Source organism: Heloderma suspectum, chromosome 5 (genome assembly GCF_057233095.1).
Source record: "Heloderma suspectum isolate Gila_16-S chromosome 5, 16-S_ref, whole genome shotgun sequence".
NCBI lineage: Eukaryota > Metazoa > Chordata > Lepidosauria > Squamata > Helodermatidae > Heloderma > Heloderma suspectum.
In genome coordinates this window covers 97,142,266-97,159,094 of record NC_139462.1, presented here as the reverse complement: position 1 = coordinate 97,159,094, position 16,829 = coordinate 97,142,266, and the positions used below count along the sequence as shown (strand labels likewise).

The window sequence follows — 16,829 nt, the reverse complement described above, 5'->3', positions numbered from 1 at the left end:
AACCATTTTATGAACTGGCAATCCACTTGGCAGGTATTTTGTGAGAGTGCCCATGACACACTCTCAAAATTCGAAAAGTATCCACCAACTCAAAAAGGTTGGAAACCCCTGGAATATAGAATAAACTTATTCTGCCCAACAGGATAAAGAAGCTACAGCACAAAATGAAAAATATGAAATAAATATCTCTTAGGGGGCAAGCTCTAAATGGATATAATTTTTATTTAATTCTTAAGGATATTGGTACTTATGAACAATATAGTGCTGGTCTCTATATTCTATGGATGTTCAAGCCGGTTTCTCCACTTAAATTGTACACTGTTCAGTAATTTAAACTGCTGCCCAAGTAAAGTGGAAGTGAAGCTGCAGTTGCATACACAGCTCTCTTATGTGTGGATATCTATTCTTTGGATTTAACTCCCCTTGATTATGATCAATACAGGGCTGATTTTCATGGGTTACTTATTCCTGATGCCTTTCCAAAAGGCAGCTGCTTTCCACTGTTTAATGGACTGGATTCCTAATGGCCTTCCCTACTATCAACAACTTGCAGCTAAGAGTATCTACGCTGGTTATATGAAAGGAAAAATCTTTATTCGCATATAAAAACATTTACATTCATTAGTGGGAGACTGATGGGCTGTTTATTCAGTATAATAATTAATATCCAGCATTTGTAGTGTAACTCTACAATGCACAACAAATGTACTTTAGCTACTTGATAAATTATATAATTTAATTGCAATTGTAACATCTGCGCCTGAAAGCACATGATGATGTCTGCAATGATAGTGATGCTGTTGAACGCTAAAGATTCTCCACAGCTTCCATCTACAGTTCAGTGCTTCAGAATCTATGGCTAAGATAAAGCATCACAAGGCAACTTTTATTTTAAAAATTAACACTAAGCATAAAACATGAAGGCAGTTTCTACAAAATGGTGAGAAGGTGATTTTGTAGCTGAAGTACCGTGACATCTCTTCCATATTATCTGAAATAGAAAAGTCGTTTCGGTTGGGTTTTTTTTAAAGCATGCATTAAAAGGTCTAAGACCTTTGATAAAGTGACAATACACGCAGTTTTAGAAAACACACACAAATCCCAAGTCAAGCAGTAGTTTTAAATCGTGAAAATGTAATTCCTGGCTATGGCTCAAAGGTTGGTGTAAAATATGTTGCATTTTTATTAGAGAAACATTTCCCTAAATAGGCGTCTGAAAAAATATAAATATGAACTAAGCTAGCTTGTGACACCCAATTCTTGAGAACTGCCTACTTGATCGATGGGCTCCAAATGTATGCACTATATCTCTTTGAAACAGATAGTTTGTTCCATAATGTGAGCAGGATACACTAATCTTCACGCATTGTGTTAAAACAGCTGAATACATAGTTTTGGAACTTGTTTGAAAAGGAAATGTTAAAGGGAAAATACACAGGCTATAGAAGCAACCGGCACAACCCCTTTGAGTGTTACCAGTATAATGATAACCTGAGCATTGAAGTCACAGCATTTTCAACTGCCATCACCTCTTCAATCATGTCCAAGGCTACCGTCAATAAATTGAGGTTTATGTCTGTGTAAATACTTGAAAGGCAAGCAGAGCTTGCCCTCTGTTGCATATTATTTTTAAATTATACTCAAATAATAGCTAGTCCTAAGCATTTTCTCTCCCTCTCTTTCACACACACAAGCCTTGGAGCATGTCAAAACAGGTAGTGTGGGAAGAGGACAAAAACTGCGTGACTCAGACGTTACAATTTATTTATTTATTTCTATACTGCCTAATAGCCGAAGCTCTCTGGGCGGTTCACAAAAATTAAAACGAAACAGCATACAATAAAACAATTTAAAATATATAGAACATTAAAACCACAATATAACAATACAACTGGGAAAATAAAAAGGTCTTCACCTGGTGCCGAAAGGAATACAATGTAGGTGCCAGGCGAACCTCACCAGGGAGCTCATTCCAGAGCCGGGGTGCCACAGCAGAAAAAGCCCTCTTCCTAGTAGCCATCCGCCTCACTTCCTTTGGCAGGGGCTCACGGAGAAGGGCTGCTGACAATTATCTTAAGGTCCGGGCAGGCACATATGGGAGGAGGCGATCCTTCAGATAACCTGGCCCCAAGCTATTAAGGGCTTTAAATGTTAATACCAGCACTTTGAATCGGGCCCAGAAATGGACTGGCAGCCAGTGCATCTGGAAAAGTACTGGCGTAATATGAGCTCGCAGGCCAGTCCCTGTTAACAATCTTGCTGCCCTATTTTGGACCAGCTGAAGTTTCCGGACTGTTTTCAAAGGCAGCCCCACGTGTAACGCATTGCAGTAATCCAGACGAGAAGTTATCAGAGCATGGATAACTGTAGCTAGGCTATCTCTGTCCAGATAAGGGCGCAGTTGGTATACCAGCCTAAGCTGATAAAAAGTGGTCCGTGCCACTGAGTTCACCTGTGCCTCAAGTGACAGTTCTGGATCCAAGAGCACCCCCAAACTACAAACGTGATCCTTTAGGGGGAGTGCAACCCCCTCCAGAACAGGTTGAATATCACCTAGCCGGGCAGACGAACCACCCACTAACAGTACCTCCGTCTTGTCTGGATTGAGTTTCAGTTTATTGGCCCTCATCCAGTCCATTACCGTGCCCAGGCACTGATTCAGAACAGCCACTGCCTCACCTGGTTTTAATGAGAAAGAGAGGTAGAGCTGGGTGTCATCCGCATATTGATGGCACCTCAGCCCACACCTCCGGATAATCTCCCCCAGCGGTTTCATGTAGATGTTAAACAGCATAGGGGATAGAACAGAGCCCTGTGGAACACAATTGCCATGGCACAGAGCAATAATCCCCCAGCACCACCTTCTGGAATCGGCCATCCAAATAGGAGCGGAACCACTGCAGTGCAGTGCCTCCAACTCCCAAGCCAGACAACCTATCCAGAAGGATACCATGGTCGATGGTATCGAAAGCCGCTGAGAGGTCCAGAAGGCTCAACAGGGTCACAGTCCCCCTGTCCCTCTCCCGGCGGAGGTCATCCCACAGGGCGACCAAGGCAGTTTCCATTCCAAAACCAGGCCTGAAGCCCGATTGAAATGGATCTAGATAATCCGTTTCATTCAACAGTGCCTGGAACTGTCCTACAACCACCTGCTCAAGCACCTTGCCCAGGAAGGGGATGTTGGCCACTGGCCTATAATTATTAATATCCTCTGGGTCCAGGTTAGGCTTTTTCAGGAGTGGTCTAATTACCGCCTCTTTTAAAGCGGCAGGCACCACTCCCTCTCTCAAGGAGGAATTTACAATGTCCTGGACCCAGCCAAACATCCCCTCCTTGTTTGATTTAATAAGCCATGAAAGGCAAGGGTCAAGCACACAAGTGGTCGATCGGACTTGGCCAAGCACCTTGTCCGCTTCCTCAGGCCTCAGTAACTGAAACTCATCCAATAAAACTGGACCAGACGGTGCTCTGAACGCCTCTACCAATGGAACTGCATTAATCATGGTGTCCAATTCATGACGAATCTGAGCGACTTTATCTTCAAAGTGCCGTGCAAACTCGTCACAGCATGCCACCGAGAGTTCCACCGTCTCTCTCCCTGGCCCAGAATGTAACAGGCTGCGAACCACTTGGAAAACCTCCACTGGACGACACTGAGAAGATGCAATGCTGGTGGAAAAGAACTGTCTCTTTTCCACCCTCACCGCCACAGAGTAGGCTCGATAGTGGGCTCTTACCTGTGTTCGGTCAGACTCAGCACGAGTTTTCCTCCACCTGCGTTCTAGCCGTCTCCCCTCTTGCTTCATTGCCCTCAGCTCAGGTGTATACCAAGGAGCTGGCCGGGCTCTGCTCAGAGGGAGAGGGTGCTTGGGTGCGATCGTGTCAACCGCCCGAGTCATCTCTGCATTCCACAGAGCGACCTGGGCTTCGACAGGAGCACCAGCCATACCAGCAGGAAAATCCCCCAGAGCCCTCTGGAATCCATCGGAATCCATTAATCTCCAGGGGCAGACCATTTTAATAGGTCCCCCGCCCTTGCAGAGGGGAAAGGCTGCCAGGAGTCTAAACCTCAGCAGGAAGTGATCTGACCATGACAAAGGAACAGATGTTAATTCCTCCACTTTCAGATCACCATCCTCTTGCCCAGTTGAGAAAACCAGATCAAGCATGTGTCCTTTTATATGCGTTGGGCCGATGACATGTTGGGATAGCCCCATGGTTGTCATGGCGGCCATGAAGTCCTGAGCCGCCCCGGATACAGCGGACCATCATCCTGGGGGTCCTCAACACCAAGTCCGAGACCACCTCCGTCAGCTCAGGCAGGAGTCTAATGGGCAGCAGGGTGGGCGGTACACCAACAGAATCCCTAATCTGTCCCAGGTACCCAACACAAGGTACAAGCACTCAAGATCTGCACTCAAATGAGCAGGAAGCCTGGAGAGGGAGACCACGGCAACCCCGGCTCCCCGACTCTCAAGTCGGTGTTGGTGCTGCACCGAGTACCCAGGGGGGCACAGCTGGGAGAGAGTGACCCCTCCCAGCTCCCCCACCCAGGTCTCAGTAATACATACCAGGTCAGCCCCCTCATCCACAATCAAATCATGGATGAGGGAGATTTTATTTTGGGCCAACCTGGCATTCAGCAGCAGCACCACCAGACCCGAGGGCAAACTGGTAAGGCTGCCAGGAACCATCAGGTTGGGGGAAGAACCAGAAGAGGGGACAGCTGTAAGGTGTCTAGCCCCTCTTCTCAGCTGGCCTGTTAATCCCCCAATGCCATACCTACCCCTGCCTGTGACCACAGTTATAGTGGCACCTCCCCGACCCCCTGAGTTGCTCAATAGTCCTCCCAGGCACATATTAACATGTTAGGATATAAAAATGTTCAACAGTGTAAAAGAATATAAAAGATAAAAGAGATAAAAGAGAACAGCAGCTAAGAAGGAGCAGATAAAGTCCACGTAAAATTAATTTTGTAAAATTATGGGTTGTGAAGAAGCCAAAATAGCCCAATTGCTCCTGCTGTAACAACGCACGGAATTCGTCTGTGGATTGGTTTGCATTACATGCGAACTAGGCACTCTGGCTTGTCTGGGGCAAGACAAGCCAGAGTGCTTGGTTAGCATGTAATGCTAACCAATCCACAGATGGAAGGTCTGTGGGTTATTTAGGCATCAGGCTTGTTTGGACATAATCACGATAACCCACAATATAAAACTGTGGATTGCTGAGACATGCAAACTAGGCCAATAAGGTGAAGATACATACCGCGGTTTGGGAAGAGGAACAGAGTGATGCTTCTGACCTGCACCCTCCAACCAAGATGACAAAAATACTCAGGTTTTGTTTTTTAATTAAAACTTTTAACAGTTGATGGCATTGTCTATACTGTGCTTAATGTGGCAGTAACAAACACTAGAAATCCCACAAAATGGCTGTTTGTAAAAAAAATATAGATTACTTGACATCACTTCAGAAGTGAAAGCTTGCCTGATAATATGCAAATGGAGAAAATAACCAGACCTGCCGATACAAGTGTGAAATTTGTATTCCATAGTTTATACTGGTTATCAGCAAGGGGTTAAAGTAGGATACCTCAAATATTATTAACATTTTGTTCAAACTTTGAAGATGCATACCTGTTTTAAGAAGCAGATGTTTCTGGTTTTTCCAATGGGTTTGTTTCACCCTTAGCTTTGCATTCATTGCAAACATGAGGACATAGCCTAAAAACATTGGAAGGAAGTCAAGAAAAAAAGAGTCATTACTGCACCATGGACTCTTCAGAGAAGCGTGTCTGAAAATACAAGTCAGATGTGGGTGCCTCAGTCCAGAGATCTTCACCTATAGATGGTAGGGGCCTTGCACATGCTGCTCCACCACTCTTGAGTCCCACTGCACTTGGACCAAAAAGTCAGCTGCTCTGCCTTCTACACAGAAATTCACACATTACCCCACTACATGCAGGAAAACAAGGAATCTAATACAGTGATTCTACACTTCTGCATGGTCACAGTTCCAGTATGGTGCAGACAGCTACACTGGGTTGGATCCTAAGGTGTCCCTCCATGAAAGGAAGAGCCTTTGATCCAGTGGAGGTTCCCACTAATGGAAGGGAGAGAAGGAGGGAATTTTTGCTGATTTTCCCCTCCTGCCTGGAGCTCCTGCCCAAGCCATTCAATACTGTTCTAGTGGTCCCCCAATGCTCTGGAGCAATGAGGGTGTATGGGGGAGGGGGAAATCTGAAAAGTCGCCTCCCCCCTTCTGTTAGTGGGCACTGGGGGTGCATTTTTCATGAGCAGAATTCCACTTCCAGAATCTTGGGATCCAACCCTCTATCTTCTCATACTGATTTTCTATATCTGATCTTAGGAAAAGAAGTCTGTTCATATTTATTTGATAGTCTCCCTGTAGTTATCCTCATTGGTACAAAACTTTAATGTCCTGTTGTTTACTAATATGCACTCATCTTTTTTATCCCTCACCAGCCTAGAACTAGTAATTTCACAGAAGGTTTCACTTAATATTTATAGTCTGTCTTTATCTAGACAGATGTGAAATCTGAAAAAAAAAATCTGACAACCTGGGTGTATTTAGATGAAATGCTAAACCATGGTTTAGCACTACAAGTACAAGCAGGAATGAATCTTGGGATAGTGCACTCCCTCCACATGCAGTGACAAACTACAGTTTGCTCGCAAACCAAGATCAAATCATGGTTTAGGCAAAATACAGTTTGCTAAGTTCAGGTAAAGTGACATTAAGGGTGCAATCCTATGCATGCTTAAATAGGGAAAAGGCCTATAACTCCCAGCATGCCCTAGCTAGCTGGCTGGGGCATGCTGGGAGTTGTAGGCCTTTTCTCAGTCTAAACATGCATAGGATTGCGCCCTAAATTTCTCACTAAGCCAAGAATAGAAATTTAAGTGCATCATGTGAAGAGAGGTGGGAGTATGCAGTCCAAGGTTTATGCCTCCTTATGATGCGCAACCATTGTTTAGTGTGACTCTTTCTAGCCGCAACGAAGAAGCAAGAGTTGGAATGGTGATACTTATAAAGCCAATCAATTTCCCCTCCAAATTATCTGTATCTCGCTACTAAAAGAGTGCAAAAGGCAAGCAAGCGTAATTCACTTTAAAGTGATGTATTTTTTTTATTATGCATGACTCATCACTTTAAGAAAGCCAAATGTCATCATATATATTTATTCCAAACAAACCTTTTCTGTCCTGGGCCAAACATTTGAAAACCAGCACTTTCAAACTTTTCCTGACATGTTCTTATGTATGACATTGTTCCAATAGCATAACCCAGGGCACCAGCAACTGCAAAGACATATCAAATTATTGCCTTAAGTTATAAAATTCAAGATATTCATCAGTAATCCAGACTTGGCAGAGCATTCCTCAGATCATTTTCCCCCCACACTGACCTGTGAAGAAAGAAACCCATGAAGAGCTGCTGCTTTGTTCTAATGATGTGGTGAGTGGTTTGGAGGGTGGAGATTATTATTATTATTATTGCTACATTTATATCCTGTCTTTTTTCCTCTTGCAAGGAACCTAAGGCAACTTACACAGTCCTCCTCCTCTCCACAACAACCCTGTGAGATAGGTTAGGCTGAGTCAGTGACTGGCCCAAAGCCACCTAGCGGGCTTCATGGCCAAGTGGGGTCTAGAAACCGGTTCTCCCAAGTCCCAGTCCAACATTCTAACCACTATACCACACTGGCTCTTTTGTTAGAACTATCCCGTTCTATTCCTCTTTTAATGCCAGTGTTGGATTAATGCCACAATTTACAGTTCCTTGCCTACAGCAACAGGCTGCACACACGAACAGCTGCATAGGAGGATCTCAGCATCTTTACCCATAGAACAGGTGGTTGTTACCCATTTGGGGAGGCGAAATGGTAGAGTAGGTTTAATTGTGGGAGGGGACAAGTCCAATGAGTTTGAGAAATATTACCTCCTAAGGCAGCTTTCTGCAATCTGGTGCCCTCCAGATGTGTTAGACTACAACACCAAGCATTCCCATTGGGAGTTGTAGTCCAACACATCTGGAAGGCACCAGGTTGGGGACGGCTGCCTTAGGGGGTACTCGGTTTCCACTGTGGTATGCAGCCTGTCCACTTGCTTCACAGTCATCTTCCTATGTGAAGCATGGTGTGAGCTGCACAGGCTGACTTGTTCCTAACCTGCAGCAGGGTATTGGATTGAGTGCCCTATTAATACTTCCAGCTCTACAATTCTAAGAATCTCCACCCCACCACACCACCTATAGTAATTCATGATTATACACTGTATAAAAGGGTCAGTAAAAATTGACAGGATAATACTTGTTTCTGGCAATAACCCAAGTAGAAGAAAACAAAGATGTACAGGAAGCATGGGCAGAAAGTCTGGTAGCCATTGGCAAAGACACGGACCCCTCAGATACAGTAACAGCATGATTTCAAAGTTATCTCTGCAACCATGATGTCTACAAAACTGCTTGAATATAATACTCTCAGGAAGCCAGAAGCACTGCTAGATTCCACCCATTCCAGTAACACTAATTACATCTTGAACAGTTCTCATCTTTTCTGCCTTTACTTTACAAATAGTTTTTAGACTTACGTGCTAATTTAGGGAGGGATCCAAGTTTGGGGTTTGGTTTGAGAACACCTAGAATGAAACACGGTTATTAGAAAAAGCCTTTTTTGCCATCAGTTAAACATGTAGCAAGCTTGTGCATTTCTTCAGAGAAAGATAATGAATCCTTAAAATGCACAAAATGCTCCCAGTATAATTCCCAGTTATAAATGTGATGCTCTGGTCATGCCAGGATAACAATGCCTTGTTTTCCTACGTGAAAGAGCTGAATCTGTTTTAAAGTCTCCCTCCTTCAGTAGAAGAAGCTTGCGCTAATACACAACTGCAATTAAAAAACAACAACATTCAAAAGTATTGCTACTTCTCCCTGGGTGCAGTCATCTTTATCCTTTTCAGCTAAAACTAATGGGTGCTGCCCAGCAAAAATGAAGACCTGAGGAAGGCTGTTATCCTAAAGACACCTATGAAGAGGAAGTCCCATCAAAGTCAATAATGATTACTTCTAATTAAACACAGACAAACAAAGCTCAGAGTGTTAGGTGACAACAGCAGTGATATTTTTAAAGGATAAGAGAAAAGAGAACATTTAAAAAAAATGATAACCATTCCTGTAGACATATCTAGAAGAATGGTGAACAAATATAGAAGGGTACTTATTAATGTTTTTTTTACCTGCCAACATGTTCTCTTCCAATTAACCATGGCACAGGGGTAGGGAATCTCTTGCAGCCTGAGGGCCAAATTTAATTTAGGAGAAGTTCTTGGTGACTGCATTCCAGTAGCGAGCAGGGCTGAAGGCAAGGGGGTGCAGCCAAAGGAAAGCCAGGTAGGGCCCAAATGCAGAAAGTACAAGTATTCTGTATCTTAAGGGTGATTGCTGCCCACTAGGTGGAAGCCTCCAATCATGGGGGCTTTTGCAATCCTATATCCTGCTGGGCTGCTGCCAGCAGGACAGAAGGAGCAACGGAAGTGATTTTTGCCTCTCCATCTTCCTTTTCCATATTTCCCACTAGACAGGTCTCTGAACCTGTCTAGTGGAGTCACGCTGCTGGGGGCTGGCCTGGGGCTTGAGAGGCTTTAGGATCCTGCAAATCCTCGCATCTCCTCCTCCCTCCCCTCCTACCGGGACACCCCTTTTTCCTCTCCCCTTCTTGTCCATTACACTGACCTCAGAAGAGGAGCCACCACTGACCTTTCCGAGGCAGCTGGGGTGGGGGTGAAGATCCAAGTGGGGATTTTAATCTTTGAGGCTATCGCTCTGGCTATGGCTTAGGAGGTGAAAATTCCCCGTATCTTATGACCCCTCAGACAATGTCTAAGGGCCATAGGACTACTCTGCCCAGCCCTGACTGCCAGTAACTAAGTCTTAGGAGAGGCATTTCAACCTTTCAGAATGGGGAAAAAACTGCACAAAAGCTGGGAAACCGCCAAACGATTGGTGGTTGGGGGAAAATGGTGTGCCCATCTAGGGAACTCTGGAGGGATGGATCTTGGCCCTGGACTTGAGCTTCCCCAACCTTGCCATAGCACCATGCCAAACCAAGAAGGCACATTTCACTGCTACTTCATACATTACATTTTAGGTGAACACCTAAGATGTTTTAAATGCACACCTAAAAAAGGTAAAGTGTGAACCTGGCAAACATATACATCCTACAGGTACACTCATCAGGGAGCCATGACTGAACATACACTCAACAGAGAGGTGCAGCAACTGGCAAATCTGGGTTTGGCTCTGCATAATGTGTAAAATGCCTCACTGACTTCACATGTTCTGTTGAGTATCTTTAGATCTCGAGATTTCTCAACCTCACCTAGAATGAGCTTTTCTTTTCTTTTTCAGCATTGATCAAACTGTAGCCGTTAACAATGGATGGTTCTAGAACGTTTTCCACACAGTTTTAGTTTTAAAAAAAAATCAATTTACCTTTAGCAAGCAGTCCTTGAACGACAAGCATACTTCCCAAAGACAAAGGAAGAGCTGCAAACAAACCATGGAACAAATAATTATAGCATTTGCATCAATTCTAATACAACCCCACCCTCAAAGTAGTATTAAACAACGGCCTGAAGATGGTTTAATATCATGTCTTGTTCTGAAGCTGGTAACCATAGTTTCCTGGTTTAGACAAAACTAAACTATGGTTAATTAAATGATTCTGATTTGACTGGTGAAGGGAGAGGCAACGAGCTGTGAGGATGGGCAAAAGGCTAGTTGATATCTCAGCTTACGGCCATCCAAACACAGCCATTGGCTGCTTTCAGACATAACAATAAACCATGGTTTAACTTTGCGAGAATGAGCCTAGGTGAACCACAGACTTGCGTACTCCCTACTCCTCTCTTCTAGTGCTGCTGCAAGGAAATTAGAAATGTTCAGTTTCATTTTTGACTAACTGCAGTTTAGAGTTGTTTCCAAACCTAGACAAACAACAGTTACTCTTAGCAGTGGTTTATTGAAATAAGACAATGTCAAAACTTAGTTTATGACACTGGCTGGTTTCAATAAACCATAGTTTACTGAACTATAGTTAACAATTTAAAGTTTAGATGTAATGCTAAACTGTGGTTAATCAAAAACGGAAGCAAAAGCTTGTGGTCTTCTCCTTATGGTCACACTGGAGGAGGGGCAGAGAGTTTGCAAGCCCAAGGTTCACCTCACCTAAGCTCATACCCCTAACCACTATTTATCATTACCTCTGAATGGAGCCATAAAAAATGGTGATTCTCACTTCTACTCAAGGTTGCAACGGTGACATTAGCATGACATGACAACTCACCCTGCTAATAAGCCATGCAGTGTGGGTTATTTTCAGAACAGCCTCCAGTGGACCCAACAGATGATAAGGGTTACTGTGGGTTGTTCTCCCACTCCTCCACCCGGTATCCCAGTGTTCTGCATGGCAGAACCCATCTTGCCTGCCTGTCCCATCCCTCTCCCCGCTTCGATTGTGACCTCTTTTTGTTCCCTGGCTTAAAAGAACCCCAACCCCCTAGATTTGCACAAATGGGACCATAATATATATACATTATTCAGCTCCAGGAATTTGCACAACTTTGCAGGAACTGCTCCGAATGGGAGGCGCAAAAAGGGGGTGTACCCCAGATCTCTCTTTAAAGGACTAGCTGGAGACTTGGGGAAGTGTGGAATGGAAGCAGGGCATCCACGAGTGTCAGCCCAACGCTTGAAATCCCAGGGATCACCTTGCTATGTGGGTGATCTGCTCCCCTTTTCCCAACATGTCACTGATATATTAGTCTAGATGCAGTCTCATCTTGTCAATTACCTTGTATGTTTCCTAGTACACTTCCTTCTCTTTGACAGATGAAACATACAAGGTCATTGACAAGGCAAGGCTATATATATTTGACAGCTCTAAGTGTGCACTTGTGCAACTGTGAAAAACTAACCAAAAAAATCGAATAAAACGTTACAAAACATTTGCGCAAATCTTTCCCCCCCCAGGGTTGGAAGATGAGTGACAGCCCCTCCAAACTCACTGCAGCATTGGCATGATCGCTCAGGAAGAGTGGCAGGATTTTTTGCCGCTCTTGCCAAGTGGCTCGCTGCCTGATGGCTGGAACCCATGATGGGTTGGCTCTGCCAGGTTTGGATGACATGCCAACCCATCATGGGTTGAACAACCCGTGGAACAAGCTATAGGTTGTCGGGGTGGCTTGTTGCCCAAAAAGAAGCCACCCGGATTCAGACAACATGACAACCCGCCATGGTTTGTTTCAAACAACAGCTCACTATGGGTTTTCATGTCGTGTGAACTTAGTCAATGAATCTTATTGGCAAGTAAGTCAACAGGCTTTAGACACAAAAGCTGTGAAACAAAAGGATGCTCAACTCAGTCCTAACAGTAGTAACTCTCGAGTGGAGTACTAAACGATGAAGCAAATGCTACAAAGATGAGAAACAAACAAAAAGTCCAGTTATATTTCTTATTACATTAACAAAGCAATGTACCTCTGTACCAGAAACTTTCCTCTTTACATTGTTGACGGATCTTTCTAATTTCGTCATTATTAAGATTTGAAATTGGACAATGCAGCAGGCTCTGAAAATTAAAAAAACACACTAGCTGGATAGATGTATACGAACAACATGGTAAATTATAAAGAAGAGAGAATATTTGTTTTATTTCCTTTTAACCCTTTATCTGAGTATAATGAATCTATGGTCTACTATTTATTTGGTTATCTTTGTATATTTGGTTGAAGCCTTGCAAAAGATTATGTAAAATTGTAAAATTCATCTAAAACAATACGGTTAAAAATAAATAGGAGAGTAAAATGTTCTCTTTTGCAAATAATACACAAGAACATTAAAAACGTTCTACCATTGTAGTTAGAGTACTAGACTCACTGCTGTGCTGTGAACAGCAAGCTGAGACATAAATTTAGCAGATGAGGCTCACAGAGACACAATTATGGGGAACATTTCACCTAATAAACATGCAGCGTCAAAATGAAACGACAGAATATACGATCAGGTTTTAAGTTCAGACTACTAGGGCACAAACCATACTTTCCCTCCTTAATCTGCCATTTTCAGCTAATAATATGTGATGGGAAGTGGTGCTACTCTTTCAAGGATCTCTTTTACTGTCTATAAGCACTTTCTTTGTTCAGATGCCACACATTATTCTGTTCCCCCACTCCCTCTAGCCTGTACATATATTTTCCAGGCTTTGTTTTGTAACAAAAGTTGTACAAAGCAAGATCCAAACTTATTTTTTTACTAGGCTTTAAATATATTAACATAGAACAAAACTGAGTCCTATTTAGTCTTACTAGGATTTTAGAGGCACCCTCCCACCCCCTCAACTTTACATTGGATGTAGATATATACTACCTCTTTCTTACTCTTCTAGTATTAGCCAACGAGAACAAGTATTCCTTCTTGGGTTCTCATTAACAGACCACTGGAAAAGTAAGAGATTGAGTGGGAAGGCCCCCTTCCATCTCCATAGTGTAATAGAGGTGACATCAGATCAGCCTCTGCCCAATCTAAATATTAAACTCTGCCTACTGCAGAACAAGAAGAACAAACCTGGCTCTTTTGTTCTACTGAAGACGCCTGAACTTTCCCATCACCTGGAACAGAAGCCATGGCTGTTTTGAAGCTGTCAGCAAAACGGAACCTAGTAAAATGTGAGCACCCTAAAAGAAAAGAACAGTTATAGGAAGAATTCAACATGCACTTTAAAGGAACTTGGTAGATGTTTTATTTTTTACAATATAGACAAATCAAGCTTTGTCATACTGAGTGGGACCATTGGTCCATCCAGCTCAGTACAGTCTACCCTTATTGATAGTGGCTTTCCAAGTGGCGCCCCTTTCCAGCTCCACTGCTAAAGATCTAGTTTTTAACTGGAGATGCAAGGTATTGGATCTAGGACTATCTGCATGCAACATATTGCTCTAGCACTGAGACAGAGAGCTTTTCTACATGAGGCATTCATTGTGCACTCACTCATCATTCCTACTCATGGGTGTTTATCGGTTCTTTAGATGAGGTCATGACCCTCCAGTTTTGCTTCTGAGTTTAAAGAGCACTTTTGGTGAGTTCTTTTAGAACAGGGAAAATGTGGTATTATTTGTGAAAGCGAAAGAAAATGTTTCTTCTACTTGAGTATTTGCGCTATTTCACAGTGCCTCCTAGAAGTTATGTAGCAGAAAAGCAGGAAAGGAAACACTTTGTGCAGTGCTTGGATCTCAATTCTGTGATGAAACCGAAAGTACATACAGCGGATTAACAGCCTTGTGTAGAATAGCCCTTGGTCACTCCACCGAGGTAATCAAGAGTGAGATAATATCCAATTAAGAATGTGCTTTTATTGTTGTGCCTTCATTATGGCACTTTAATTTTACATTGTAAAGTAACCTTCCTCAACCAGGCTCCCTCGTGATATGTCAGACTACAACCTCAATCATCCCCAGCAAGCATGGCTGGCTGGGGATGACAGGGTTGTAATCCAGCAAATCTGGAGAGTGGCCATTTGGGGAAGGCTACTATAAGGTTTTATGGTTTTGGAAGTCACCTTCACCACAACTCTGCAAAAAGGCGGATGGAAAATATTATTGAATAAATATAATTAAATGACATCCAGTTACATCATAGCTCATCTAGAACACAGTCCATAACATAAGAACCAAAAAAATGTAAAGCTTCATTTGAGCCAGGGCTCAGCTACAAAATGCTGCATATCTCAACCCTTGAATGTATGGAATAATAATGAAAAGATAACACCTTTGGTCTGCACAGGCATAGTGCAAAATAAGTAGCTTCGACATATATGGAATGGAGCTGGGGAAGCCAGGCAGGACCCACTCCTGTGCTGTGAATAGCACCCTGAGACATACATTTAGCAGAAGAGGCTCATGGAGATAAAATAAACCACTTAATAAATGTATACATTATCAGGCTGCTGTCCATGGCACAGAAGCACAGCCAATAATAAAGATAGATAGATAGATAGATAGACGCCACCCCATTTCCAGTCACACTGTGTACATTGTCCAATGTATACCAACCAAGCTCCTTGAAGAAGGATACCGTACATCTCTGCTAAATCTGTGATCAGGCACCTCTCATTTCAGAAATTAAGCATTGAAAATGTTAAGAAATAACTGGATTACCCAAAATACCAAATAAAAATTAAAAAAACACTTCTCCCAAACTTTCCCCCCATCCAGCACTGACTTTGAGCCATGGCTCAGCTTCCTGGGTGCGCACATCACAATTATTTGGGAAATGCCAGTGTTCCCTGCAGCAAATATGTGAAGTGTGTAGACACACTAAATACCTGTGCAGCCATCTGGCCTGGACAGGGTTCTGAGATCAACCTACGCAAGTGTTCAAAGATGTGTGCATGTGCCTTTCTTATATCTACAGTTTGCTGCAAGGCACTACAATGCATTTCATTACCATGAGTGATTCCCCCACAGTTATGGTCATGTGTAGAGCTGCCCTGGAATCCTCTTTCAGCCCTGGAAAGTGTGATAGCATATAAGTAACAACTTCCCGGTTGGTGCCTTCTTAGTCTGTTCCAGCAAAAACAACAGAGCCTATTGTAGCACCTTAGCGCACCATCCTATGCATGTTTAGACAGAAAAAAAGTCCTACAGCTCCCTGGATGCCCTAGCCAGCAATGCTGGCTGGGGCATGCTGGGAATTGTAGGACTTTTTTTCTGTCTAAACATGCACAGGATTGCACCCTTAACCAACTGATTACGGCATAAGCTATGGTGGGCTAGAGTCCACTTCATCAGATGCAATTGCAACCTTATAAAACAGCATTCAGCTTTTCAAAATAAAGTATTATAAAATAACATTGAATTAGTTATGCCATAATAAATGTCTTCACGGTACTACTAGACTTTTTATGATATAAAAATAAGGCTGCAATCCCATACACTCTTAGCTGGGGAACAGGCTCCATGAACTCAATGGGTTCCGAGTGGACATGCCTAGGATTGCGATGTTAGTGTCCTAGACTTGAGCAGGTGCAGCGCGCGTCCCACATCGCAGCCCGCCCCCACGCCTTCTGACAGCCACAGCAGACGTTACTCTAAGGGCGCCAGCCTATGCACGTTTGGACGGAACACAGTCCTACAAGTCCCAGCATCCCTCAGCCACTATGAGTGTTCCGTCCAAGCACGCATGCGATTGAGCTCTAACTCTGCGTCTAGCAGCGAGTTATTTCTATTTTTGCTCTAGAGCTGGCGCAGGGCGCGCGGGGTGGGGAGGAGGGCGACTTTGCGGCCTAGCGACCAGACGGGATATCGCGTTAGCTTACCCGAGGCGTCCTCTGCAGGCGCAGCACGCTCCTTCCAAGCCCTGCTCTTTGCGCGCTGCTCGCTTGTCTTCCTGTCGCCTCAGGCGCTCGCTTTGTTTCTCTCCCCGCCCTCCGCCAGCGCCTCTTTCTCTCCCGCAGCCTAGTTCAAGCAGTCTTGTCTGGGAAAACATGACGCTCAGCGTGGCTTGTGGCCATGTAAGATGTCCTCGAGAGGCGGGGCCTTTCCCACTCGGTGCCCGGCATTTCCTACCGTGGTTCAGAAGAGACCGCAGGCCGCGTAGACAGGAGCGGGGGGGAAGCTAGTTAGGAGAGGGGAAGCGTTTGTTTTCTACGGAGCCTTTTCTCAGGAAACAGGAAGCCCAGCCTTGCAAGTTTCGAGATAGCGTTGAGCTTAAGGGGAAGCGAGGGGTGGGCGTCTCGCTTTGCATTA

General features: G+C 43.9%; 1 protein-coding gene across 2 annotated transcripts; it reads right to left on the bottom strand.

The window, feature by feature from the left end:
* Positions 1 to 206: 206 nt before the first annotated feature.
* OCIAD2 (OCIA domain containing 2) lies at positions 207 to 16,559 on the bottom strand. Of its 2 annotated transcripts, XM_084856805.1 has the most exons (9): positions 16,400 to 16,559; positions 13,651 to 13,760; positions 12,565 to 12,655; positions 10,519 to 10,572; positions 8,616 to 8,663; positions 7,220 to 7,325; positions 5,640 to 5,726; positions 5,269 to 5,312; positions 210 to 991 (listed from the first exon to the last, which is right to left on the bottom strand). In XM_084856805.1, exons 2-7 carry the CDS (start codon positions 13,708 to 13,710, stop codon positions 5,645 to 5,647), a joined length of 441 nt encoding a protein of 146 aa, XP_084712931.1. In that variant the 5' UTR covers positions 13,711 to 13,760; positions 16,400 to 16,559; the 3' UTR covers positions 210 to 991; positions 5,269 to 5,312; positions 5,640 to 5,644. The 2 variants fall into 2 exon arrangements, with proteins under 2 accessions (XP_084712930.1, XP_084712931.1); XM_084856804.1 differs by lacking the exon at positions 5,269 to 5,312 and having other exon boundaries at positions 207 to 991.
* Positions 16,560 to 16,829: the final 270 nt, after the last annotated feature.